The following is a 26,703-nucleotide window of genomic DNA, read 5'->3' as shown; positions in this document are numbered from 1 at the left end:
AAGTAAAAACTCAGTCATGACCAGTTTGTTCTTGTGTGAACATTGGCACTGAAATAACTCCTCTCCCTCCCTTGGTGTTTATTCCTCTGATGGGTTAAGCAATCATATCTCCCCTTAGCCTTCTTTTGGTTCGGCTAAACAAACCAAAGTCTGTGGGTTTGCTCTCATAAAGTAGGTTTCCCATTGCTTGGATCATTCTAGGAGCCCTTCTCTGCACTTGTTCCAGTTTGAATTCATCTTTCTTAAACACGGGAGATCAGAACTGCACACACTATTCCAGATGAGGTCTCACCGGTGCCTTCTCTAATGGTACTAATGCTTCCCTGTCTCTATTGGAAATACCTCGCCTCATGCATTCTAGGACTGCATCAGTCTTTTTCATGGCTGCATCATGTTGGCAGCTCATAGTCATCTGCAATCAACAGATACATCCAGGTCTGTATAGAAACCTCTGAGAGAGCCTTTACAGCGATACAACTGCATTCAAACCCAGAGGTACGTTTATTCCAGCTAGAAAAATCATGCCCTAATTGAAATAGTTCTGGTGGATCAAAAACCGTACACAGGCCTAAGAGAAGCAGTCAAATGTGCACATCACTTCTACCTGAGTCTACAAAGCAATTTTCACATCCCAGGATTTCCCATCACAAAATAAGAAATCTGCACTCAAACCATTTTGGATTAATCAAACAGTGTCTAACAGTGAAAAAAAGAACGTATCAATCAGGTTCTCTTTCATGTAAAAGTTCCTTTTTACCATTCTGGCAGTGATGCCCACTGCAAGGCCAATTTTCATAAAAACTCAGGCCTATATTTTAAGATAATTTATTTAAGGCTGATGTTCAGTAGTTATCTATAATTCTAACAAAAGACAAACAGGCAGAAACCTCTTGGAAATCTTTGATTGTCCCCATTATGCAAACTAAGGAATAGTTTATAATTTAATATTTATAGTTCTTCCCTAAAATTCACCTCATTATTTATTCTTTTCAGCCTTAAAAGCGCAACTGCAAGTTGATTCCTACATTATGTTCTTAAAGCTACTAATCAACACAAACTGCAGCAGTATTGTGTGGGCAGAAATCACGTAACCTAAACAGAATCATTACAAGCTGATTAACTAAAACTAGGGTTTTCTGTCAAACATGTGTAGAAATTTCATAAAACAAACCAAGTGATGATGTGACAGAGTTTGAAATGACAGATAATAATTTCAGAATGTTTTCTTGAAACAGGTTTTTAATTACTTACTTATGTAGGTCTCTATGGTGGCAGATTTTCCTTCAATCTCTGCAATCTGTGCAAACGTTAGGAGTGATCCAAACATTTGTCACTTACAATCATGTTTTATTTTGACCTATAACTACTGAATATGAATATTAATTTTTGTCATTATGGACCTGGCAAGACAAGCTGTTTTGCTTGTGAAAATACCTCAATATGCTTTCATGTAATTTCTTGTTAGTGACATTGTCCTTGAAGTTCTTAATACCATTCTAGGACTTGTCATTACATGGATTATCACATGCTTGATCTCTCAAGCATTTCCCTTATTCGGTGTCATGGCCTTGACATTAAAAAGTGCCATCTTTTACTATACAACTGGCTTTCTTTTAGACATTTACTGATAAGAGGACAGTCCTTAGAACTTGTTAAGAATTCACTGACATATTCAAGTAGGATATTCTGGCCTAGGTTTTCATTCATGTGCATGTAAGGATTTATTTGACATATTCTACTTATGCCAGAAGGAAGTCAGGACTCAGGAGGCCTTAGTAACAATTCTTGTCCCCAATGAGGCATTTCTTAATGGTAAATCACTGCTTCCCCTTCACCCCTCAATGTCGGGTTTGGTCAACCAGGACTGAGGAGCAACACAACTGAGCTCCACAACACTCACATGTCTGCCTACCTCATTTCTCTCGCCCATACCATTCAGGGTGTTGAAGGCTGTTACAACTATCTGCTGCTCTTTCTAGAAGATACTTACTGAAACTGTGGGAAAAGGGGCCTTGCTGAACGTACGACAATGTGAGGAGAGGGCTCTAGAATACAAGGTCACCCCCCCGCCCACACACAATCTGGATATGTTGTACAGAGCCATGTATGTTATATAAGTAATTGCAGGAGTGATTTATCATGTATTTCAAATATAGAAGTCAGAGTCCAAAGACTCCTCTAGCCCAACTCTATACAATTGTCTATGCTGCCAGCCGAAACCGTCAAAGAGAAAGGAAAGGAACCCTTCCTACATAAAAAGTCTACCACTAGACTGACAGCACTTGCGTTCATGAAATATTGTATGGCCACATGTTTACAAACTGTTTTCAAAGGCTGCTAAGTAGGTATGGGGCTTTGACATAATGTGCTTCACCACTTTGCCAGGAATCAAGCCAGAGCCATTCTCCACTATGCTGCTGGCTTTCTCCTGGTGTAGACAGGAATTAAAGATGGTAGGAAAGCTAGAAAATGAAAAGACACTCGCTCCTGTCCCAACCTCTGGTCACTTACTTGTTGTAATGTTTTTGCAGCATTCGTCTGTACCATTAGAAAAGTAGACACTGTATTGTACACCAGGGAAAAGACCGCTTACTGAACTGTTGTTCAATGATGAGTTCAAGGACTGTGTTCCATTTGCAAAAGTTATGTGACTTATTGTAAAGTTGCCTGATGATGTAACAATTATTTCTGTTGACGTTGTATTTACATTTATTGAGCTGCAATTGTTAAGGCCTATAAGATGAGGAAAAAATACAGAAAAATGGTTAAGCACCTTCATATGATTCTGGCATTTCACTTCATGTATGTGCATTCATTTCTGTTACTGCTAATTAAGTTTTCTTCAGACTACAAAATCACCACTTAATACTGCTTTCCTGTTCCCTGCTTTTTCCTCAGCCTTTTTCACTTTGAGTTAATGGAATAAACAATTAACCCAAGACAATTAACAGGTTTGCAAAAGCTAACATGAACACACTCCCCACTTTTAACCAAGGCCATAAACATTTATTCTTTATTCTTAAAGAAAGGTAAGCAGAGACCTGTCTATCTGCAGATATCTGTGGATGTGGATTTCCAGGGACCATTTTCATAGCTAGTGGAGTGAATATCCCCTTCGCCTGGCTGCCAGACAAAGGGGAGGGCAAGCCCCAACACTGCCAGTGGTGCCTGGGCCCCCACCCTCCTGACTGGTGAGCACTGACCTGTGGGCACCCCAACCCCAGTCAGGCTCAAGGGCACATGCTGTCCACATCACCTGCTGTTCTGTGCTGCCGGCTGGCTATTGTAGCTGGAAGCATGAATGGGAGAGGCAACTCATTTCTGGGAGAGGAGGACTCCCAGCAAAGCAGTGAGCTGCCCTGCTTCAAGGGCGGGGGGGGGAGAGTGTGTCTTGGCTCTGTCAGGCGAGGGCTGATGCTGCAGGGGGCAGTGCCTTGGGCACCGGCTGGTTCCTCGCAGCATGGTGTCTCCCCCCCCCCCCCCCCGCTGCGGAGATTGGCACGGGCAACAGCTGGCTCCCAGCAAAGCGTCAAGCTGCCCTGCTCTGTGCCCAAGCTGCAGATGAAAGCAAAAACTTTGTGGAATTTCTCCAATCTGACCCAGGGTCAAATTCCTTCCTGATCCCAAAAATATATTGATCAGTTAGACCTTGAGCTTCTGGACAAGATGCACCATACAGATACCTGGGAAGTAATTTTGTATAGTAACCCAGAGCCCGCCCCATCTAGTGTACCATCACCAGTCATGGGAGGTACTTGGCGCCAGCAGGCACAGAATGGCTACGTGCCACTGTCTGTTGTTTTATCAGATCCACCCCCTCCATAAAACTACCAAGCTCAAGTCTTTTAGACAGTTGGAGTTTTGCCTCCAATGCTCCCCTAGGAAGCTGGTTTCACAAGTTCACTCCTCTGATAGTTAGAAACCTTCATCTAATTTCAAGCCTAAACTTATGGACGGCCAGTTTATAGCCATTTGTTCTTGTGTCCAAAGAGTAAACAAAAATACTAAACAAAATCATAGAGAAGCAATAGACTGGTACTTACAGACAGCCGCAGGTATTATCTGAAAACAAAATAATTAATAGAAGTTAGATAACTAAGCATTGGAGGCACAAAAGAGAAATTAAACATCATAAAATGAATAGCTAATCAGACCAAATCTATTTTTGTTAGCAGGTATCAAAACTTTTGATATGCAAAACGGACACCCAACATTTACAAACATACAAAATACAGGTTGGACCTTCCTGGTCCAGCACACCCAGGACCTGAGTGGTCCCAGAAGAGGGATCTTGCTGGACCAGGGGAGGTCATTTCTGGCCTCTCTGCTACCGGGCCCACTGAGCCCTGCCCCAGCCATTGGCTTCCCGGCCAGCTCCTCCGCTCCCACTGCCAGCTCCCCTGTCCCCATCCCCAGGCTTCCCAGTCTCACCAGGTAGCCCAGTAAGCCCTGCTGGAAGCAGCCCAGCCCTCCCCCAGGACTCTTTGATCCTGGAACATCTGTGGTCCTGCTGGACCACGGATGTTCTGAACCAGAGAGCCCCGGTTTAGAGAGGTTCCAACCTGTAGTGGCAAGAAAATACTTATTTAACAGGAAAAACCAACAAACAAAAACATGTTCAAAGATTACAGCTCTACTATGGCGGGGTTGCACAAAAATAATAACAATTAAATATGTTGTTATAAAAATAGGTTTAAACAACTTCTTATTTTATTCTGTACCTAAATAATTATAAAAGAAACCTGTACAATCTCAGAAAAAATACTAGAAAATGCGTCTTAGGGAGCCATCTTCCCTTGGAAGGGACCAGTCTGGGCCTATAGACTTTTCCACCTATGATTTACAGGATTCTTCCTTACTCCTTAGAGAGTACTATACAATAAGCATTACTCAGGGAGGACTAGTTCATATGTTTCTGATCCAAAGCTCACTGAAGTTACGCAAATTTGAAAAATCTGATTAATAAACTGTAAACAGTGTTATTTTTGTTGCATATGTCTGTCTGAACATGAGCACATTCTCCAAGAACTGTAATCGCCAGCCTTTCAGATAGCAATGCCGACATAAGAGCAAAAGTTCAAGGAGGTGCTTTGCAATTTCTGGAATAAGCTGCATTAGTACCTGCACACATTTAAGGTGGAAGCTCCCAAGCTTTTCTTGCTGCGCTCTGCTTTGGAGATTCATTTCCCACTTCTTTCTAAGAAACTGGGCAGGGTGTCCCACTCCTCACTTGTGAGCATCCCCTCTCTGATTGCCAGAAGCTGAGATTGGGCGACAGAGGAGAGATCACTTGATGATTCCCTGTTCTGTTCATTCCCTCTGGGGCACCTGGAATTGGCTACTGTCAGAAGACAGGATACTGGGCCAGATGGACCTTTGGTCTGACCCAGTATGGCTGTTCTTGTGTTCTTATATGTTCTGAATGAGTGATAGCCAATTGGGCTGCACCTCTTTCCTTGTGGTCCCTGGGACTCCCCAGAATCACTCACAGGCCACAGGCTCATTTGGCCCTGATGTGAGCCTCAGCATGCATACACAAGAGCCTGCACAGGCAGGGAGAAACTCTTACAAGGGGGCAGATGCACATGAGCCTCTGGAGACGAGAGGAGAGGAGAGCAGAGCAGAGCAGAGGAGAGGAGAGGAAACAGACATGCTTGCCATTCCCTGAAGCTGCTGCAGAGGGAGACACTATGCCCCAAACTCCTCCTAGTTCTTCCAGTCTGGCAACAGTGGCTAGCAGGCTCTGCTAGGTCCTCACACCCACCTGATAATCTTGGCACCTGCCTTCCCACCTAATGTGCCCCTTTGAAAACCAGTGATGTGGTGGAACTGACCCACAATTATTTTCTTCCACCAGTAGGTGGCAGCAGACAACATGGACTGGAAAATGCACACTAAAAACCAAAGCAGCAGTTCTGCAGGCACACCGACAGGAAAACAAACTAAATTTTTCAGATCTTCATAACCTACTGGTGCAAACTTCCTTTGCTGCATAATGGTAATTTATTTTAACAATGACATGTAGGAATTAAACAGACAAAATTATTTACTTAATATAACTTGCAAATATGTGTATGAACAGTTCATTCAAGTAGTACATAGATACCAAGCACAATAAGCTTTTAAGAAAAGGAAGAAAGAAACCCTGTAATAGCATCATTCATTCACCTCTTGCCCCTACTTCATTTCCTCAAAATCCTCAAACCCAGGGTTTTGTAGTTCTGACAAGTGGCGAATCACTTTAGCACTAGCAGTCCTTATCTGCATGGCTGTGTCTACACTGGCCACTTATTCCGGAAAATCAGCCGCTTTTCCGGAATAACTTGCCAGCTGTCTACACTGGCCCCTTGAATTTCCGGAAAAGCACTGACGATCTACTGTAAGAAATCAGCCGCTTTTCCGGAAATACTATGCTGCTCCTGTTCGGGCAAAAGTCCTTTTTCCGGAAAACTGTTCCGGAAAAGGGCCAGTGTAGACAGCACAGTAGTATTTTCCGCAAAAAAGCCCCGATCGCGAAAATGACGATCGGGGCTTTTTTTGCGAAAAAGCACGTCTAGATTGGCCACGGACGCTTTTCCGGAAAAAGTGCTTTTCCGGAAAAGCATCCTGCCAATGTAGACGCGCTTTTTCCGAAAATACTTATAACGGAAAACTGTTCCGTTTTAAGCATTTCCGGAAATGGGTGCCAGTGTAGACGTAGCCCTTGAGTATAAGGAAATTCTCCAGGAACAGGAAGGTTTCTCTCTCCTTGGCATTGGCTAGGACTCATCCTCAGACCCTGAATGGACTGAGCAGCTGGCCAACACCTTCCATAGGCATGGTAGCTATAGGTGCAGGAGCTGCCTGCAGCACCTCCAGCTTTTGCATGGGGTCTGGCTGCTAGCCTGGAGCCCTGAGTTCCCGCTGCCAGCCCTATGTCCAATGTTCTGCACCCACTCCCAGCTGTGGCCCTCAGTCTCAGCTCCCTTGCCACTTCTGGGTCCCCCTCTCCCGAAGCCATGGCCCTGCTCCCGGCCCCAGCTGTAGGGGACAGTAAGGGGCACGGACAGAGGTATGGGTGGATGGGGGAGGGACTCCACTCAGCTCCCCCACTCTAAAAACTGTTTCATTGGCACCTCCCCCGCTAGTATTATTTCCAGATTTATAAAGGCCAGACTCGTCATCCATTCCGATGTGACTCACCCCATACTACGATAAGGAGACACTAGGGGCCTGTATGAGCTCATGCCTAGCTTTGCACTAATGTAAAACTTCATGTAGATGAGGTACTGTGCAAATTTAGAGAGATTAGAGATTCAGGTGAATAGCACATTCATCTTATATGGTTCAGGTTTGGTCTCACTTCATGTACTTGTGCCTCTCAGAGGGTTACTCCAGGCTGCAGTGATCATCAATTCTGCTGGCCTACCAGTTTTACCTCAGGGTATGGCTACACTTGCTCCCTATCTCGAGATAGGGATGCAAATGTAATGTACCGAAATTGCTAATGAAGCGCGGGATTTAAATAACGAGGTTTAACAGTTATTTCGAGAGAAGGATTTTCTCTCGAAATAATGCTGCTACATGGGGCATTTTATTTTGCAATAATGCAATTTCAAAATTTAAATTCCACACTTAATTATCAATTTCGGTACACTACATTTGCATCCCTATCTCAAGATAGGGAGCAAGTGTATACCCTCAGAGAATAAAGGTAAGGATATGACTTCCCTCATCAACAAATCAGCTAGGAAGTCAATCATTCTTGACTCCAGTACCCGCCACAATAAAATTAGCACAGGATGTGGATTCCCCTCTGCTCTGGTACATATTCACCATTACATGTTCCACAAACTATTTAAGGTGCTTGGAAAATGCTGTCCATACATAATTCTGACTGAATATTCAGTGCACAAAAAAGCTGTATGGTACCTTAGTCATCTGGCACACACATTTCCTACCTCTCCTCTCTGCAATGGTGTGCCTCCCCGGCTGAGGCTGCTTGTTTAGTAAATGGATATCATCTTTTAATGCCACATGAGGTTAGCAAACACTTTCTTTCCTCCCACCCACTGGACTACTTTGCGTTTTCTGACTGTAGTGATAAGCCACCTTTGGTCATGCTGTTAAAGACGCTACATTTTAATGATTACACATTTCACCCAAAGTTCTGGTTCATGTCATTGTGAATTAGTCATATGGAGCCTGTCATGTTCACAGATCCCCAAGAAGGGAACAAGGGGGATGCGGGAACAAAGAGGTGGAAGCTTTTCAGCCGGCTCCCTGAACATGCCCTGCTCCTGTGAGCCGCCTTCCCACAGAGGCAGCAATGCATGGGGACTATAGAATAGTTGAGTAATGGATAAGAATTGATGAGGTTAATCAACTATTCAATAAAGTGATATTTAACATCCCTACTAACATCCCTTTTTCTTGTGGGAAGTGCTTTGTATTCATGCCTGTCAGTGTGAACGAAGCTATTTGCATATATATATCTGCATGTATATGCAACTACACTTAAGTTCCAGCCCTCAGCATGTGCTGTATCATTGTGGCCTCCAGGGCTTCCGAAGTTGAGTAGCCCTGCTTTACAGTAACACAGTTGCCCAGGTACAGCTTTGCCACTCTATAAGGTCTGTAGAGTAGACATATCCTAAGGTACAGAGAGCTGAGCCCACAAAGCAAAGCACACAACACAGAATAAAGCTGCTTCTCACAAGTCAGGTCAGGATTTTAATTTTTTTCGTACCCTTAATGTTCTGTCAAATGGCTTCCTACTTCTGTATTTACATTAACAAAACGACTTTGCTTTGGAAACATGAGTGGATAAGGCAGGTGTTGTCCTAAAGGCAGGGTTTTTTCCCCTTCTCCAGGAACCCAGGGGAAAAAAATGCCTCCCACTGAGTCATTGTACACAATGCCTAATCATTTTGCACAGGGACTGCATATCACCACATGGCAAGTAGCCACAACTTTTGCTCAGCTTTTCATACCCTGTTTTTCCCTTTCTCAGAGAACTTCTCTTCCATCAGAATAATTCCTCTCTTTTCTTCATATTTCCTTTTGTTGTCTCTTTCGTCATTTCAGTAAGAACCCAAAGGAGGCTTTGTAGCACTGTTGCCAATACAGCCAGGCTACAATGAGTACCTGACAGTGTAGGCCAAACTGAACAGAGTGTGCGTAACGGTGACAATCCCACTTCAGAATTTAGCCCCTTAGATCAAGCTGGGAGAATTGCTACATGCCACAAGAAAGGTGTGGTCATTGAAACTGCAATTAAAATTTTGGTGCTGAATCCCCTAGTTTTGTGCAGCTAAATATCAAGTGTCTCTTTTTACTGCATATTCAACTGTTGATCACTAAAGGCTTATTTCCTGGTGTTTTATTGGGTTTCCCTGTGATCCCAGTGTTTTGTTTTAAAAGCTCCATATGTGATTATATAAATTAAATACAACTGAAAAGCAAAGTGGAAATGCAGAGACTCCTAATTTATCAGGTACGAATATGAGGCAAACTAGGTGTGCATATCCTCTGAGATAATGATCAAATGTTTTGTATAAATAGTCTCCTTAAGTAACAATATTTGAGCAAAGGAATCATTCCATTTGTGACTTGTAGGTACGACTTTTTTTGGATGTCTGCATGCAAAGCACTGCAGTGGCACAGCTGTTATGCTGCATGGCTTTGGGGAAAGATACTCTGTGACAGCTGGAGAGAGCTCTCCTGTGGGTGAAATAAAACTACCTCCACTAATGGCAGATCCTAGGTCGTCAGGAGACGCTCTCTTACAAACATAACATCAGTGCTTGGTTACGTCTAGATTGCATCCCTTTTTCATAAAAGGGATGCAAATTAGACGTATCGCAATTGCTAATGAAGCGGGGATTTAAATCTCCCCTGCTTCATTAGCATAAAAATGGCTGCCACTTTTTTTCGGCACGGAGCTTTGCCAGAAAAAAGCGCCAGTCTAGATGCGGATCTTTCGGAAAATAAAGCCTTTTCCGAAAGATCCCTTATCCCACTTAAAATAAGGGATCTTTCGGAAAAGGGTTTATTTTCCAAAAGATCCGCGTCTAGACTGGCGCTTTTTTCCAGCAAAGCTCCGTGCTGAAAAAAAGCGGTAGCCATTTTTATGCTAATGAAGCAGGGGAGATTTAAATCCCCGCTTCATTAGCAATTGCGATACGTCTAATTTGCATCCCTTTTACGAAAAAGGGATGCAATCTAGATGTAGCCACCCTGAGCAGCATACATTATCATGACTTAAGCTGTAGTGTAGAAAACCTCAGTTGGGCAAGACTGACTCTTACAAGAGTACTGTGGGGTTTTTTGGGTGTTCTCTGGTGTGAAGGTTGTTGTGTTTTGTGACGTTCAGTTTGAGAGACCTATGGCTATGTCTATACTACAAGCATGGTGTACAGAGTATGGCAATAATTTTTTTTTCTTCCATTTCTATAGTAAAGCCACCTGATAGCTAAGTTGATCGAAATATTCTTCCATAGACCTAGCTGTGTGTTGGGGGAGAGGGGAAGGAGTCTGCTTAATAATGTGTCTAAGAGGTATGAATGTGTCACATTGCAAGCAAAGTAGAGGGTGACTGGGAGGTGGGGCCGCAATTGGCACTGGGAGCCCTGTGCAAAAGCCGTGCCAGGAAAGGCAAGGCGGAGCAGGGGAAGTGGCCGGGACTCCCAGCCACTCCCCCCGCCCGGCTTCTGCACACAACCAGAGGCTCCCAGCACTAATCGCGGCCCCGTCTCCCAGCTGGAAGCCTCTGGTTGCGTGCAGAAGCCGAGTGGGGGAAGTGGCTCCCAGCCACTCCCCCCACCCCCGCCTGGCTTTTACTAGCAACTAGAGGGAGGGCCTGCTGGGGGCACGGCCTGTTGGACTCCATCTGCGGCCAGTGGTTGCATCCCTCCCACCCGCACCACCAGCTCTGCTTCACGCCTCCCTTCCTCCGGCCCCCCTTCCTCCCGTCCAGCCCCCCCCAACTCTGCTTCCCGCCCTCCCTTCCTCCCGGACAGCCCTGTGGCCCCCAACCCCGCCCCCCGCCAGCCCTGCCTCCCGCCCGCTTTCCTCCCGGCCAGCCCTGCAGCCTCTGACCCCCCACCTCCCACCAGCTCTGCCTCCTGCCCCCTTCCTCCCGGCCAGCCCCGCCCCCCTCCCAGCCGGTCTCTCCCGCCCATGATCAAGTGTGTCCGGTATTTTGGGGGGGCATCTACCTGGTAACCCTAAACGGTGCCTAAGACAATAGGATCCTAGTCCATGACTACTAGGACTTCTAGGAACTATAATAAATAACAAAGCTACTCCCTTCCCTCCCACTCTCTCCGCCCCCCTCCCCTCACCCTCCTCCCACCTTTTTCTTTAACTGTGAGCTAGCTAGAAACTTAATTGATGGGGAAGAGCACTCTTGCCACAGCTTATCAGCAAAGTATAATATTTCATGTATAGAGAAGTTTTTTCTGTAAAAGTTTTAAAATAAACATTTTTGTAAAGAGTCACAATCAAAAATGTTACTGCAAGAATGGGTTTTCATTTAAGTTTGATAATAAAGAAAGATGTATTGTCTAGAAAGTTTGCAGGTCAACATATGCACATCCCCAGCATGTCGGTTTTCCTGGGACTTGGAATAATGCACAACATGCAACCCTTGACACAGCAATATGAAAACTCAGACACGGCAATATGAAAGAATAACCAAACTTCTTCAAAATAAACAAAATGCTACATCAGCCCGCTATGTTTGTAATAGGCAGAGCTGAGGGAACATGCACCCAAAAGGACAACACCTGAGAGTAATTCAGTGGATGAAGAATTAAGCCCAGAGTAGGGAGAGAGGATTCAGGGAATATAGATTTGAATGTGAAAGTGATTTGATGATTTTCAGAAGAGCTAAAAAGCCATGGCTTCCCGTCACTTCAGTAGTAATTGTGGATGCTCAGCTCCTCTTCTGAAAATCAGGACCTTGGATTTATGAGGGGAGTTAATAAAACAAGTTATCTGAATACCATAAAATAGCCTTTAGTTATGTAGTACAGATGTAGTGAAAATAATAAATTCCAGATTTCTGACCTCCCCAAGGTCTTTTATCAGTTACTCTGCTGAATTTATACACTTTTAAACACATGTATTTGTGCTATATACACTAACTCCACAAAACAACAAACTTTAACTCACTTCAATGTGGAACTCAAAATACATTTGAAGCAGATGCCAACATCAAAACTTCCCCTTGGATATCTTTGCAGGCACGCAGGGTCAATCCATAAAATGCCTTTTAACAGAACACACTGACTTCCTCATTTGCTGAGTGTTGAGGGTTTATCTCTAAGGAAACTGGCTCTAATTTTAGAAATAGCCGTGTTAAGTTTCTTTCCATAAAAGCTTTATTTCCCCTCCTCCCCTTTTAACCCTGAATAAAGCCATTTTATTAAAGACAGCAAAGAAAAAAACAAAATAGGAAGAAAAACATTCCATCAATTGGTGTTCATTATTAGATGGACAATCCACTGACATTATTCAAGCCTCACACACTAGTAGCATTGCAACTTCACTGAAAGAAGCTGTGAAAAACATAAAGTCAAACTATATTCGTAGAATAACATTGGTGGCCTCTTCTCTTGCACATGGCATTTTTTCAGTTTTTGTGTGTATTTAGATTTGACCTCTGATATTTGTAACAGTTCTCTCATCCCCCCTAAGCCAGGCCTGGGCAAAATATGGCCCGTGGGCTGAATGCAGCCCACCTAACCACTTAATCCAGCCTGCAGAGGCAGCAGGGAGCCCCAGGCAGTCTCCCCAGCTTGCCCCGCAGCCCCGCGCAGAAACATGGCTGCAGGACTTCATTTCTGTTTTAAAACCGGAAGGGAGTGGGGAAGTTTTAGGAGCCGCCTCGTCCCTAGCACATTCCTTTTGGCTAGTTTCTAGCAGACCCCAGCCAATGCTAGCTGCTTGTTGGAGTAACAGGCAGCCAACAAGAACCACGCCCCCTCTTCTCGACTTAGTTATTCATGAAGCAAATGGCCAGGCTGGCTGGGAAACATTTTGAGCTCTGCAGGCAGGCTAGTTTGGCAGCTGGCAAGTAAGTCTCTTGGCCACAGCCTGCTTCTGCCACCCCAGCCTTTTCCTTCCCAAACTCTATGCCTCCACCCACCACTCAGCATACTCAAACCCTCTGTCCCCCTCTTACACCCATACCCCCTCCCAGATCTGGCACCCCAATCTCCTGCCCCAGATCACAATCGACTCCTGCCCTAGGTCACATCCCAAACCCCTGCACTCCAGTCCTCTGCCCTAGGTCACAATCACCTCCTTCACCCAAACTCCCTCCCAGACTCCAGACTCCCTCCTGCACCCAAATCCCAGGCTCCCTTCTGCACCAAACTCCATCCCAGACCCTTCATCTCCATTAATATCGTGGAAAAGTGTGGCCCTTGACCACTTTCCAAAACCTCGGAGTGGCCCCCTGTCAAAAATTATTGCCCACCCCTGCCCTGTTCCCAGCCCCAAGCAAAGATCAAACACTACACCCATTTTTGGTATTTCAGTGGGATTTTATGACAAAAATGATGGACTTCAAATCTGTGTTATAACCATGTTTTTGTCCCATAACCAGAAACTATATCAAAGACATGCCTGTCTCTTAGCCTTGTAGATTGGCTGTGATTTTCTTTGGGGTCTAATATATTGAGGCTCTATTCCTTCCCTGCCTCATCCTCCCACCTTTCCCCTGCATCCTCCTTTAAGTGTTTTGCCAATTTTCAGGCCTTGCCTACACTGGCACATTTTGTCACCAAAAAGTGCCTTTTGGTGACAAAGCAGTGAGAGCATTTACACTGCAATGTGATTTTTGTTGGGAAAAACACCCAGTTTTGGCAAAAACAACAACAACTTCCACCCTTGCAAGAGACTTTTGTCTTTTCCTCCTCCCTTTACTGTTGAAAAAAATCCAGTGTGGACTCTGCTGATTGTTTTGTCCAGAGAACTGGCTTCTGCCAGTATCCCACAAAGCCTGCCCTGATGGCTGTGCACAGTGTTTTGTGATCTCTGCTGCCCTGTAGGCACGTGCCCCTCCCCTTTCAAAGCTCCGGGAAATAACTGAGAGCTGAGTGAGCTGAGAGCAAACAAAGAACTTATTGGAGTGCTTCTTTTCCGCCCTGCACTAGGAACACAGTGGCAGGCAGGATTTGAATTTCCCGGGCTTCATTTGCATGAAGCCGGCCGGCGCCATTTTTAAATGCCAGCTAGTTCGAACCCCGTGCCGCGCGGCGGCACGGAGTAGCTAGTTCGGATTAGGCTTCTAATCCGAACTAGCTGTACTCCTCATTCCACGAGGAGTACAGCTAGTTCGGATTAGAAGCCTAATCCAAACTAGCTACTCCGTGCCGCCGCGCGGCACGGGGTTCGAACTAGCTGGCATTTAAAAATGGCGCCGGCCGGCTTTATGCAAAAGAAGCCCGGGAAATTCAAATCCTGAGCTTCATTTACAATTGCGGATGACTACATTACCCCTGCTAGTTCGAACTAGCGGGGTAGTGTAGACATACCCTCAGTCAACAGGTTGCTAGTAATGTGGCCATGAGAAGACAACAATGGGAGGCAGAAAAATTGCCTTGACCATTTTTCACTTTTGGCAACTTTTGCATGTCGACAACACATTTGTCGCCAAATCTTCCCAGAGTAGACATACTCTTAGTCTCTCCTGGAATCCAGTGACTTCAACAAGAGTGACCATAAGGTGACCTGCCTCATTATCAAGGTTTGTAAAATGAGTGCAATGCGCAAAACAATAGCAGAATTGTCTTTCTAGCTAAAAGGGCTTTGTTTGATAACCTTAATGCTATAAATCAGTCCAAAATGGAGTCTTTTTTTCACCCAGCCTCTACTCCATCCAAAATGTTGGTGGATTTGATCAAATTAAAGCTACACTCCCTATAGCCTAACCTAGTAGTGTTGGTTTCAGAAGAAAGAAAGAATCTGAAAATCAAAACTTGGCATCTTTGAACAATCTTTATTTAGGGGGAAAAAAAAGATTACATTGATGTTAGAGTTATTTATCACATTGCCATGGCTTGAAATAGCAGAAGTGCCTTTAGTTACTGTATAACTTATTTGAAATGCTGTGTAGTGAACCTGGAACTTACTACTGGATGGTAAATCAGGAAATAACCCACACTGAAGTTTCAGTGGGAGCAAAGGAAAAATTCCTTCTGACTTACACTAGCATCCACATTGTTCTCCCACTACACTAAATGCAGTGGAATGATTAAACTTTGACATGTGGTCTAAATTTCTGTACACATCCCAGAAGGGGCCTGATCTGGAATTTTACTTGAGCCAAAAGAATAAAACTTCAGACAATATAGTAGTTCTCCCCACCCCACCCTCAAAATCTATACATATAGCTGGCTTCCAAGAACTGCAACTGAAGCTTGCTATTGATTAGAGATGTAATAGTGTAGTTGATTAACTGAGTAAATGATAAGTGAATGCTTATAAGTTAATGCTATAAATTACACGCATTTCCCCCTGCCAGTAAATTTTTTTAGCAGGATGGCCAGCAGCATGGCTTAGTCCTGGCTTGTGCCAGATCTGGGCCCTACCTCTGTTGTGGCTCTGCATTTTAAGTGTATTAGGAGCCAGGTAGGCAAGTAGCCTGGCACAGTTCAGGCTCAGTACCGCCACCAGACAGGGGCTGCTGCCACCCTGCGCTGCTGCCTCTATATCAGAGGCAGCAGCGCGGGGTGACAGGCAGGTGGTCCGTGAGGGGATCTGGTTTTTAAACTGGCTTCCCTCACGGATCAGCTCCTGCCTAGCATCCGACCGACGCTGCTGCCTCTGATATAGAGGCAGCAGTGCAGAATGGTAAGAGGCTCCTCAGTAGTGGGGCCAGAATGCACTGGCTGCCGGCCCCACCCCTGGGGACTATAGACTAGTCAAGTAACTGGTAAGAATTCATGGCTACATCTACACTGGCCCCTTTTCCGAAAGGGGCATGTTAATTTCAGAGATCGTAATAGGGAAATCCGCGGGGGATTTAAATATCCCCCGCAGCATTTCAATAAAAATGTCCGCCGCTTTTTTCCGGCTTTTAGAAAAGCCGGAAAAGAGCGTCTACACTGGCTCCGATCCTCCGGAAAAAGCGCCCTTTGAAGTAGGAATACGATCCTCCGGAAAAGGGCGCTCTTTCCAGAGGATCGGGGACAGCGTAGACGCTCTTTTCCGGCTTTTCTAAAAGCCGGAAAAAAGCGGCGGACATTTTTATTTAAATGCCGCGGGGGATATTTAAATCCCCCGCGGATTTCCCTATTACGATCTCTGAAATTAACATGCCCCTTTCGGAAAAGGGGCCAACGTAGACGAGCCCCATGAAGTTAACTGACTATTCAATTAACCAATATTTAACAACCCTACTACTGATCAAGGTAAATATGAAAAGGATAAACAGGCTTTCATAAGTTTGTGGGGTTTTTTAAATTAAAAAATACAAACCAAGAAAGGACTGTGGAGTCTCCAGTCTGTCTACTACTGACCTTTTAAGGACCAGGCTCCTGATCTAGCAGTTAGCTTTCAGAATATATGTTTCTGTAGAACAGATCTAACATTAAAAGAAAAAAATCTTATCTTAAATTATGTGAAGAACTCTCATTGGGAGGGAGGAAGGGAAAAATCACCCATTGCATCTGCTGCTCCATCTCACCTACGCTCTCCTCCTCCTCCTCTTCCCAGAAAGGCTCTTTGGAGGCAGACGGCCACTCCCTGATGAAGCGACGTGGCACCAGGTAATGCTTTATTTGGTGGTATCTACATAATGCATAACTGCCAGAACATATTAACATGATTCTTCCAGAGAGATTTAGGTAGAAGAGACTTGCCTGACAATATGCTGAACTACTAAAAAGAAATATGTCACAGATAACAACCAGCATTTCCCCAAGAGTTAAGAGAAATGTTAATGCTATGCACAACACCGCCAGCTGGTGCCTGAATAGTGTTTCTCCTTATCCTCCTGGAATAACAGGAGAGGTATATATTCTTGCCATGATGATTCAGTGCCTCTGGGATTGTGACCCCTCACGATCCCTAGCATTAAGTTGCAACCAAAACTCCACACAGAAATATACCATTTACAGTTTCCCCAATCTCTAACTTCTGCACGGAGCTGGGGAAAGCCACTTTTTTAACAGCTGTCAAATTATGAGTTATTTTTAAAGGTCTTTCCCCAATCTCAACTTTACCTACGTTGTTTCCTGAAAAATATATATTTATGTACATACCAGTGGCTCATGGCCTTGAAAAACGAATCAACTAGTCAATGGTGTCACCTGCTAGTGTTCTGGAATTTTCTAAAGCAAGAAACCTGTCATTAACCCTCTACCAGTTCCAATAAATACACAGAAAAATAAAAGTTACCCCCTAAAGACAATGTAAATAGAAAAAAATGTAAAATTAGTCTTGTAGAAAATTATGTATTGTATTACACAGACACCCCCCCCCCCCCACACACACACACCCAAAGTAATCCTAATTCTTCATATTGAGTTATACAAGATCTCTTTTCAGTGACAAGACAGTCAAGTTTGCATCTTGCGAGAGTTTCCAAATGAAAACAATTTGCCTTTTTGACAGTGACAACAGCAAGTACTATTTGAAAGAGCTCCTTCCTAAGGGCCAAACTGTACTTGCCTTATTTTCACCAACCAATCACACCCACATCAGCAAGACAGCTGGGGAACCTAAACTGAGCAAGCAGTACCGGGTAATCTTATCTTTTATTTATGGTTTTTTTCAGACATATGAATTACAATAGTTTCACCCACGAAATTTCACCCATGAAAGCTCACGAGACTCTCTCTATATTTTTGTTAAGGTGCCTACACAGGACTACTCGTTTTTCAAGTTGCAGACTAACATGGCTACCCCTCTGAGACTTTTCAACATTGTTCTGTGTCAAAGTAAAGTTTGCAGTCAACCACCAAAATAAACAAGCTATGCACATTCCTGCACAGACACCAAGCGTTAGCCTGGGCACACCCTCTATTACCGTAACAGAGCGTGTGCAATGGAAAAATGAATAGGTTCTCACAGTGATGACACATTTGTAATGGTGTAAAGTAGGGAAGTAAAATCCAAGTTAATCAGTTAACCGATTAAATGTTAGGTTGGCCTAATGTTTGACGGGTTAACCAACTAAAGTGAGATCTGAGCTGGGGACCGCTCCAGTCTGGCTGGAGCAGCCCCCAGCTTACGGCGATCTTGCCCCAGCTCTCCTGCTGACTTCCAGCTCACAGCACCCACCAAAGCAGCCCCTGCCTATGGCAGGCCCTCTGGAGGGCTGGAGTAGCCATCTGCCCATGGCAGGCAGAGAGCTGCTCCTGCCCCCACCAGTTACCAGCTAACCGGAACTGGTAAGCATTACCCATTTAAGGTGAGGCTTATCAGTTAACTGAGTAACCGGCTAACCGTTCACATCTCGTCTAGAGTAAAGATCACCTGCAAGCAGCCTTACAGACAACAAATGAAAGTCACAAAATGGTCTGTAACAGCCTGATGAGGCAGATCAGTTTTTAAAAATACAGCATAGAGACAAGGAGCCTCCTTGAAAATTTCCCATCATAGGTTTATTTCACAACAAACTGTTGTCACCTCTACTGTTGCTGTGCTGCATCTCCCAGAAGTAGTTTATAGTTTTGGAGTCACACCCCTGACAACCTAATCTACAAATTCCTAACTTAGGAAAATATAAAATAGTATTAAAAGAAAACAATTATTACATATTAAAAAAAGAAATCATATTTCTACAGACTGAACCTCTCTAGCCTGCCACTCACTGGTCTGGCAAAATTTGTGGTCCAGAACGATTTTAGTTAGCTGGATGTCCATTTATCATGCCTCTGGCCAAGTTTACTGCAGTCCATAAAGTTTATTTACACCAAGCAGTCCTGGCTCTCAGTGTTCTGCGCTGTTATTTAGCTCTAATTTACCCCTAAATCTCTTCTAAAAGCCAGGCAAGCACTGAAAGGGTTGGTAATGCTGCTAGATGATATTGACATTCCATAGTTTGGCAAATTCTCTGGCTGGGCACTGGTCAGATCCCAAGGGTGTTGGACTAGAGAGGTTCAACTTGTAGTTGCAAAGCTTACTAAAAATATATTTTAAAAGGTATTTTAAAAACACCTGTAAGATTCAACAACAACATGTAGGAGAAGCAATTTGAGTTCAAATATAAAATAAGAACAAAATGAGATTATAATTTTTGGTACTACAACTCAAATGTCAATGTTGTCTTCAGGAATGGGGAACCCTGACAATCTTCAGATTGCTTGTGTGTAATACTAGACAACACTAATTCCCAGGTGAAACACCCCCTTGTTTGAATATGCTGAAACAGTGGCATATAAAAGCCTGTGTATTTTGCCATATTGCTATAGGTCGTCAGCACCACTGTTCCCTCTAATTTTTCTCCCATACATGTGTGGAATAAATTTTATGTGCACTAAGGCATGTGCAGATGTGCACCAGCAATAGAATTACATGCTGCCTGCTGTGGGTGCTCTACTAACCAGGGGGGCAGGATTTGAATTTCTCCTGGGTGGCCATCTAAGCACTCAGCTTAGAGGGAACACTGGTCAACCCTGATGGTTGAAGTAGGGATGTTAAATATTGGTTAATTTACTAGTGGAGTAATCGATGAAACTGCCATCGACTACTCAACTAGTCGATAGGCACTTCCGCATTCCTCCTCTGAAATGTACAAGTTGGACATTTCAAAGGAGGAAAGTAGAACTCTGTGTGTAGCCCAGGGCTAGTGGGAAGTCCCGCTTACTGCGGGCTCCACGCGCTTTGAAATGCACAAGAGTCTGGGAGCTCTTGTGCACTTCAAAGCAGAAGCGCCTGCATGGAGCCCGGAGTCAGTGGGACTTCCTGCTGGCCCTGGGATGCACGCGGGTGCCAGCTTTGAAACGTACAAGAGTCCCCAGCAGGGGCTCTTGTGCATTTCAAAACGGAAGCGCCCTCATGCAACCTAATGTCAGTGAGGGACTCAGAGTTCCCAGCTGAACCCGGGCTCCATGCTGCACTGCTGCTTTGAAACACCGTGGCGGCATTTCAAAGCAGCAGTGCCACACGGAGCCCTTACCAGGCTCCATGCAGTGCTGTCACTTTGAAGTTCTCCATCTTTCCCCCATCTGATAGAGGCAGCAAAGGGTGGGGGGAAGCAACTAGTTGACTCAACTACCCAATAAACATTTGCTTATCATATAGCCTACTAGTCCTTAACATCCTTAGGTTGACGTGGTAGTAGAAGCCAGACGTAGGCTTGGGACTGGGCTGAGGGTAATGCTAAAACCAGAGTCCAGGAGTCAGTGCAAGCATCTGGAGAGGGGTGCAGGGCTGCAGGAGGGTCAGGGTAAGGCACAGACAGGGCTGAAGCAGGCTGGAACAAGGCTTGGAGAAGGCTGGGGGCAAGAACAGGCACTGGTCCAAAAGCAGGCTGGAAGCCTGGGGAGTCTGTAATACTACCAGGCAGCAGAAGGGCTCCTGGCCAAGTAGTGCTGTTTCAGCACTTGCAGCTGTGGCCAGGTCTGTGAAATACCTGCACCTGGGGGGTCATCTGACCTGGGCCTTGCTCAGAGATAGGTTGCTGCAGTGGGGTGAGCCTGGGGGATGAGTCACTGCAGGCTCTGTTGGAGGAGTGAGTCATGGCAGCTAAGTATTCTGGTCTGGCTGCAGGTTCTATCACAACTGGTCCCTTTTTATTTTCAATCCCTCTTTGTCATCAGTAGGCATCAAAAACTTTCCTATTTAATATCATTTACAAAAGTCAGTGTTACTCCACCCTCTGATGAATACTGGGCTTAGCGGTGACCTCTGAGGCCAAACTGATACTTCCCTGTAATCTGATGCGTTGCCATCTTCTACTATTAGTTAATGGTTCTTCAGCCATTTCTCAATACAATGTTGTATGTTGCTTTGAACACTACAAAATATTTCACTAAAATCCAAATAAGATGTATGCCCTGTGTTCCCTCAATGCATTCATTTTGTAAGTTTATCATCAGCAACAACAGCAACAACTAACTAACAAACAAGCAAGCAAGCACAATTTCCTGGTAAGATTAATTCTTGATAAATGCATGGTTATGTTATCCTGTAAATGTTTAACATGTTTTCCTCCTAATATTTTCCATTTAATGTTTTCCTGTTTAAATGCTAGTTCTCAAATGCCTAATATTATCTGTTTATTACACAGGACGTGTTGTACGAAACCTACTCAGTTCCAGTCTTGATTCTTTAGTCCTGGATTCTCTAGTTTGACCTATTCCTTACATTTAGCATCTAGACAAATTTCAGCAGACAAAAAATACCGGGGGTCCCTTCAGTGTGGAGACTTTCTTGCTATGCACTTAGGTTTCTGTGCTGCAGGCCACAGGCCACTAGAGGCCACAATAAAACCACCAAAACTGCACTTGTATGATTAAACGTTATCAAGCTCAGGCTGCCAGATAAGTTAATGCATTGTGAAAGCACATATCTTAGCACGACTATATTGGCATGCATTGGATTATGGCAGATGCATATGATTCAGCCATAATTCACAGAATCATAGAAATGTAGGGCTGATAGGAATCTCTCGAGGTCCCTGCGCTGAGACAGGACCAAGTAAACCTAGACCAATCACTGCAGGTTTTTGTTCTTAAAAACCTACAATGATGGGGATTCCAGAACTTTTCTTGGAACCCTGTTCCGAAGCCTAACTACCTTTCTAGTTAGGAAAAGGTTTTTCCTAATAGCTAAACTAAAAACTCTTGCTGCACATTAAGCATGGTTACTCGTTGTCCAACTTTTAACAGACAAGGAGAGCAATTAATCACAATCCTCTTTAAAGCAGCCCTTAACACAACTGAGGACAATTACCAGGTCCCCTACAGCCTTCTGTTCTCAAAACTAAAAAAATCCTTTTTTCCACATAAAAGGTTTTGAAACCCTGACCAATCATTTTTGTTGCCCTTTTCTAGACCCTTTCCAATGTCTCCATATTTTTCCTAAAGAGTGACACTCAAAATTGGGCACTACATGCCTGCAGAGGCCTCATCAGCACTAAGTCTAGCAGGACAACTGCCTCCCATTTTTACATACCACACTCCTGTTAATACACCCCCAGAATATTAGCCTTTTCTGCCACAACATCATATTGTTGACTCGTATTCAATTTGGGATCAGCTATACTCCCTAGATCTTTTTTAGTAGTAATACAAATCTAGCTAGGTATTCCCTATATTTTAGTTGTACAGTTGATTCTTCCTTCCCTAAGTGAAGTACTTTGTATTCATCTTTACTGAATTTCATCTTGTTGATTTCAGATCAAACTTCCAATTTGTCAGCGTCGGCAATCCCTTCCAGCTTCATGTCATTCACCCATTTTACAAGCATACCCCTCCACTCCTTTATCCAAGTCATTAATGAAAATATTGACTAGCACCAGACTTAGGACTGACCTCTACATGATCCCACTAAATACACTTCCAGTTTGACAATGAACCATTGAGAATTACTTTATGGAGTATGATCTTTCAACAAGTTGTGCACCCACCTTATAGTAATTTAATCTAGACCTTATGGAAATATGTGGCAATGTATTGAAAACCTCACTAAAATAAATATATATAATCTACTACTTTCTTCTATCCACTAAGACAGTAAATCTGTCAAAGAGAAAATTCCGTTGGTTTGGCATGATTAGTTTTTGACAAATCCACTCTGGCTATGCCCCATAATACGATTATCCTTTAGGTGCTTACAAAATGATTGATATCGATTAAACTAGTAATATACATTAAGACTTTACTTCCCCCCTCCCTTTGTTTTTCTTTTGTCAAAGAATGGTGGTGATTCCACAACCTTCTGTTGGACGATATAACTTCCCTAGCTCCTTAAATATCACAAATACCTGAAATGAAGTAACTATGCACAAAGTACTGTGTGCATTCAAATGAAAAGGTTCATCAAACTGAATTTCTCCCTGTGAACATTAGCAATCACTGTCAGAAGCATTTACGTCAGTTGGATCACCTCAACTTGTCCCTTTGACCTTTCTTCATAACTTAGATACTTTAGATATATTATCTTTGCTGCCCTACTTCACATCCTCCCTGATGCAATATTATTGTTCCCACTATACTGTGATCAGTACTGCATTCCACATGAGGGTTAACAAACAAATGCCTTATATAACACAACATACCACTAATTGTGTCTGACACAAGCTGTGCACTGAGCAGAAGACTTTTTGGCAACTGTCCCCAATCCTTCTATGAGTAATTACACTGTACCAGACCTACAGTTAGCTTTTCCTTGCTTAGCTTTTTGAATCCAGATTAATTATTTTATATTTCTGTTCATAGTGACCGGCATTTCCATACTACCAACCTGGTTATCTGAATGTGCCAACTTCCTTTTTTAATATATTTTATTTGATATGTTATTGGCTGGACCTCAGAATTTCTAAGCAGCAACTCATCTGCTGCTTCCTAAATCCTGCATTGCACTAGGTAAGTAGTGTTAAACCTATATGTAAAATTTCCTGAAATAAAACTAGCATTTGATGAACTTAAAAAAAATTAAAGAGTTTAGCAAAGGCAAAAAAGAGATCTAAATGTCTTCAAACTATGAAATTCAGCTCCAAGTCTTTGTCTCAGGCTTGTCTCCAGGATGGTTCCAAGTAATCCTCAGTGAACATTTCCTTATTGTCACAGACCAATAAGGAAAAAATTGAACCTTCAAGTCTTTCCAGCTTACTTTTAATCAACTGTACATTTATGTCGTTTAATGGACTTAAACTTTAGCAAAAGGCTAACAGACTACTGAAGTCCCAAACATGTAGTACTACTTAGAACAGAAAACAACAGATCCCATTGTATTGCTCCCACAAGTTCATCTTGTGCTTTGGCAGAATGTCACCCTCTCTACCCCGAACCAACCCCTCCCACTTTTCCCCCCTCCTTCTCCCGCTCCTCTCCCCAGAAGAAATTGAATAGCAACAGGAATAAGAACTAGCTCAGTCATCACCCTACCATCCTACTGGCCTCTATGAATAAACTAAGACTTGAAAAGCTAATTCACTGATAACAGCCTGAGTTTCTTTCAATTCAGGTACAGTATATATGACTGTAAAGTGGTCAATTTGACAGCAACTTGTTTGCTGCGAGATGCTAAATATAAAGGGCCTGGTTTTGTGGTAGAGCTGTGTATGGGGTGGAGCAGCTGCAGAACAACGAAGAACGCGAGTCCTAACTAACTGAGAACTTTTAGTGGAGAAATTAAGTGTTCGTGTTTTATTTTTTCTTGGTTTGAGTTCTTTCCAATCCATAGCCAGGGGGTCTTGGCTATTTTGTAGGTTTGGATTAGATCAGATAAGCCTCCAGAAATTCGGATGTTATTTCACCTCTTATGTCTAGGAATCAGACGTACATGTGTGTTTGGTTCTGAGGCTGGTAATAATCGTATGGATTTAAATAGTTTGCATGCTGCATCACACGTCATTTGCTTGGTTTTGTGCTTTATATTAAAAATATTAAAGGAAATATTTATTTTAAAAAGAAAAACCGCCTTTCTGATATTTCCACAGTCATTTGGATAGGTGGAAACACCACCAACCTAGCCTCTTTGGTATTTTGATATAATTTTACTAAGGGGCTGTGACCCCTGCTCATTGCATTCGCCAACCCCGCCTCCAACCCCAGCAACGGGAGAAGGGAGGGTCCACACCATCCTCAGCCTCTCGCCCCTACCCTCCAGCCACTAGGGAGGGGAGCCTGGGCCTCTGGAGTCCCCCTGCACACCAAGCCTCTGGGACACACCGCATTCTTCCCCCTGCAGCCAGCCCAGACCTCTGGCGCCCCCTCTGGCTGGTGAAAAAGAGCTGGGGCGTCTCTGCGCCCCCGCGAAGAGGAAAAGCCATGGATCTCTGGCTGCAGCCCCACCCTCCACAAGGGAGAAAAGCCACCCAGCGTTGGCTCTGGTCTCCCTGTGAGGAGGAAAGGCCGTGCGGCTTGCCCCCTCTCCCCTAGGAGAGGGAAGGATACCTGGTTCCCAGGCCCCCTAGAAGGGGGGAGGCCACCTGGCTCCAGATACCTGCCAGAGTACTGGGCAGGGGGGCTGAGAGCAGAGCTGTGGGATGTCACAGTGATATGATTGTGTCACTGTGTCGCCCCACAGGAAAAGTTTTCTTTAATATATATAGAGATATTTTTCTATTACTCATATTACCACAGTGTGTAAGCATGAAGTCTCTTTCCACATGATGGTCCAAGTCCAGCAATCCAGGCTAGTGCAAAAGTTGTAAAACAGAAAGTTACTAAACATTTCAAATTTTAAGAAAGATTTGCAGTATGGTCGGGTTTAAGTGATTCTTCCCATTTTTATTCAAATTCATTGGTTAGTCATCAATATATAAACATAATATGCCATAGTGCAGGGCTACTCAACTTTGGAAGCCCCGGGGGCCACAATGATACTCTCAGCACATGCCGAGGGCCACAACTTAGGTGTGGTTGTATATACATGCAAATATATGTAAATATATGCAAATAGCTCCTTGCACACTGACAGGCATGAATACAAAGCACTTCCCACAATGCCCCAGAGATCCTAATTCGAACTACCTACTCGTGGGCACGGAGTTCGGACTAAGGGGGATTTAAAAATGGCGGTGCCCGGGAAGATGCAAATGAAGCCCGGGATATTTAAATCCTGGGGATTCATTTGCAACTCCGGTTGCCCTCATTTGCCTACCTAGCTCGAACTACTGAGCTAGTGTAGACATACCCTGTCTTACTTTACATATTAAACATATTGAAAATTAGCAGACATGTGTACTAAGCTCCTCTTGTTTAGCATAAAACAACCATTTTCACTGTAGTTTTTGCTATTTTGCCAGACTGGAAAATTTAACTGAAATATATCTGGGATTAAGAGAACTATTAGAAATTACTGAGTGTTATTAAGGGTAATTTTATTACATTCATTTACCTTATTTGAGAACACTTCCTCAGGGAAAATGGAAAAGAGAACAGAAATGGCTGCAATTCAGAACAAGCAATATCTCACCTGGAAGTAGCTTGCTGTAAGTACACCTGCAGCAGCAAGACTTCCTGACAACTGTTATCAGTGAAGAGCAGGTTATTTTGCAAAGAAGAACAGAGCACAAAAATTGAGGCATGCCAGCCTCTGCTACTGCAGAAGAATTTAACACTTTTCTGCTCACATGCCTCTGTGTTTGAAGAAAGAGGTTGCAATATCCCAAATCTATTTCTTCAAAAACTAATTAAAAAGTGCCAGAGACATTTTGGAATCCAAAGAAAAACTCTCTTATTGCCTATCCAGACCCTACAGAATAATGTTTATTCCTCCCCATGCTCCACCCCCAACACCTCCCCCCACAAACATACACTGAATGAACTTGGATGCAAAGGAATCACAAACAACAGAGATAGAGAGCAAATCCTGGAACATATTCAGTCTATTTACTTCACACAGTATCCTAGAACTGGGTGATTACAGATTGCTGCTAGGAGGCCTGGCTGAAAGGCCTCCCTTCCCTTCCCCTTTCCTAAGTGTCTTCCTCACGCCCACTGTCTTCCCTCTCAACATAGATTTTGTTAATCTTTTGTTTTGTTGAGGTTTGTACCACAAAATCTGTGCCCTGAGAATAGAGCAGTTAATATG

At 43.8% G+C, this 26,703-nt stretch overlaps 1 protein-coding gene across 5 annotated transcripts in view; it reads right to left on the bottom strand.

Annotated features, from left to right (window-relative positions):
- PTPRJ (protein tyrosine phosphatase receptor type J) overlaps positions 1 to 26,703 on the bottom strand; it is a 144,295-nt gene that overhangs the window by 52,858 nt on the left and 64,734 nt on the right. For 4 of the 5 annotated variants that reach the window (XM_075928125.2, XM_089778664.1, XM_075928128.2 and 1 more), the window contains exons 2-4: positions 5,122 to 5,261; positions 4,044 to 4,062; positions 2,512 to 2,733 (exon numbers count right to left, since the gene is read on the bottom strand). In XM_075928125.2, coding sequence (XP_075784240.2) covers positions 2,512 to 2,733; positions 4,044 to 4,062; positions 5,122 to 5,184 — 304 coding nt within the window. In that variant the 5' untranslated portion in view covers positions 5,185 to 5,261. The remainder of the gene's footprint in view (positions 1 to 2,511; positions 2,734 to 4,043; positions 4,063 to 5,121; positions 5,262 to 26,703) is intronic. The other variant, XM_075928126.2, reaches the window with a different exon arrangement.

The sequence above is a fragment of the Pelodiscus sinensis genome, chromosome 5 (genome assembly GCF_052426305.1).
Source record: "Pelodiscus sinensis isolate ZL-2025 chromosome 5, ASM5242630v1, whole genome shotgun sequence".
In the NCBI taxonomy this organism is placed as follows: Eukaryota; Metazoa; Chordata; order Testudines; family Trionychidae; genus Pelodiscus; species Pelodiscus sinensis.
This window is presented reverse-complemented; position numbering and strand designations above follow the sequence as displayed.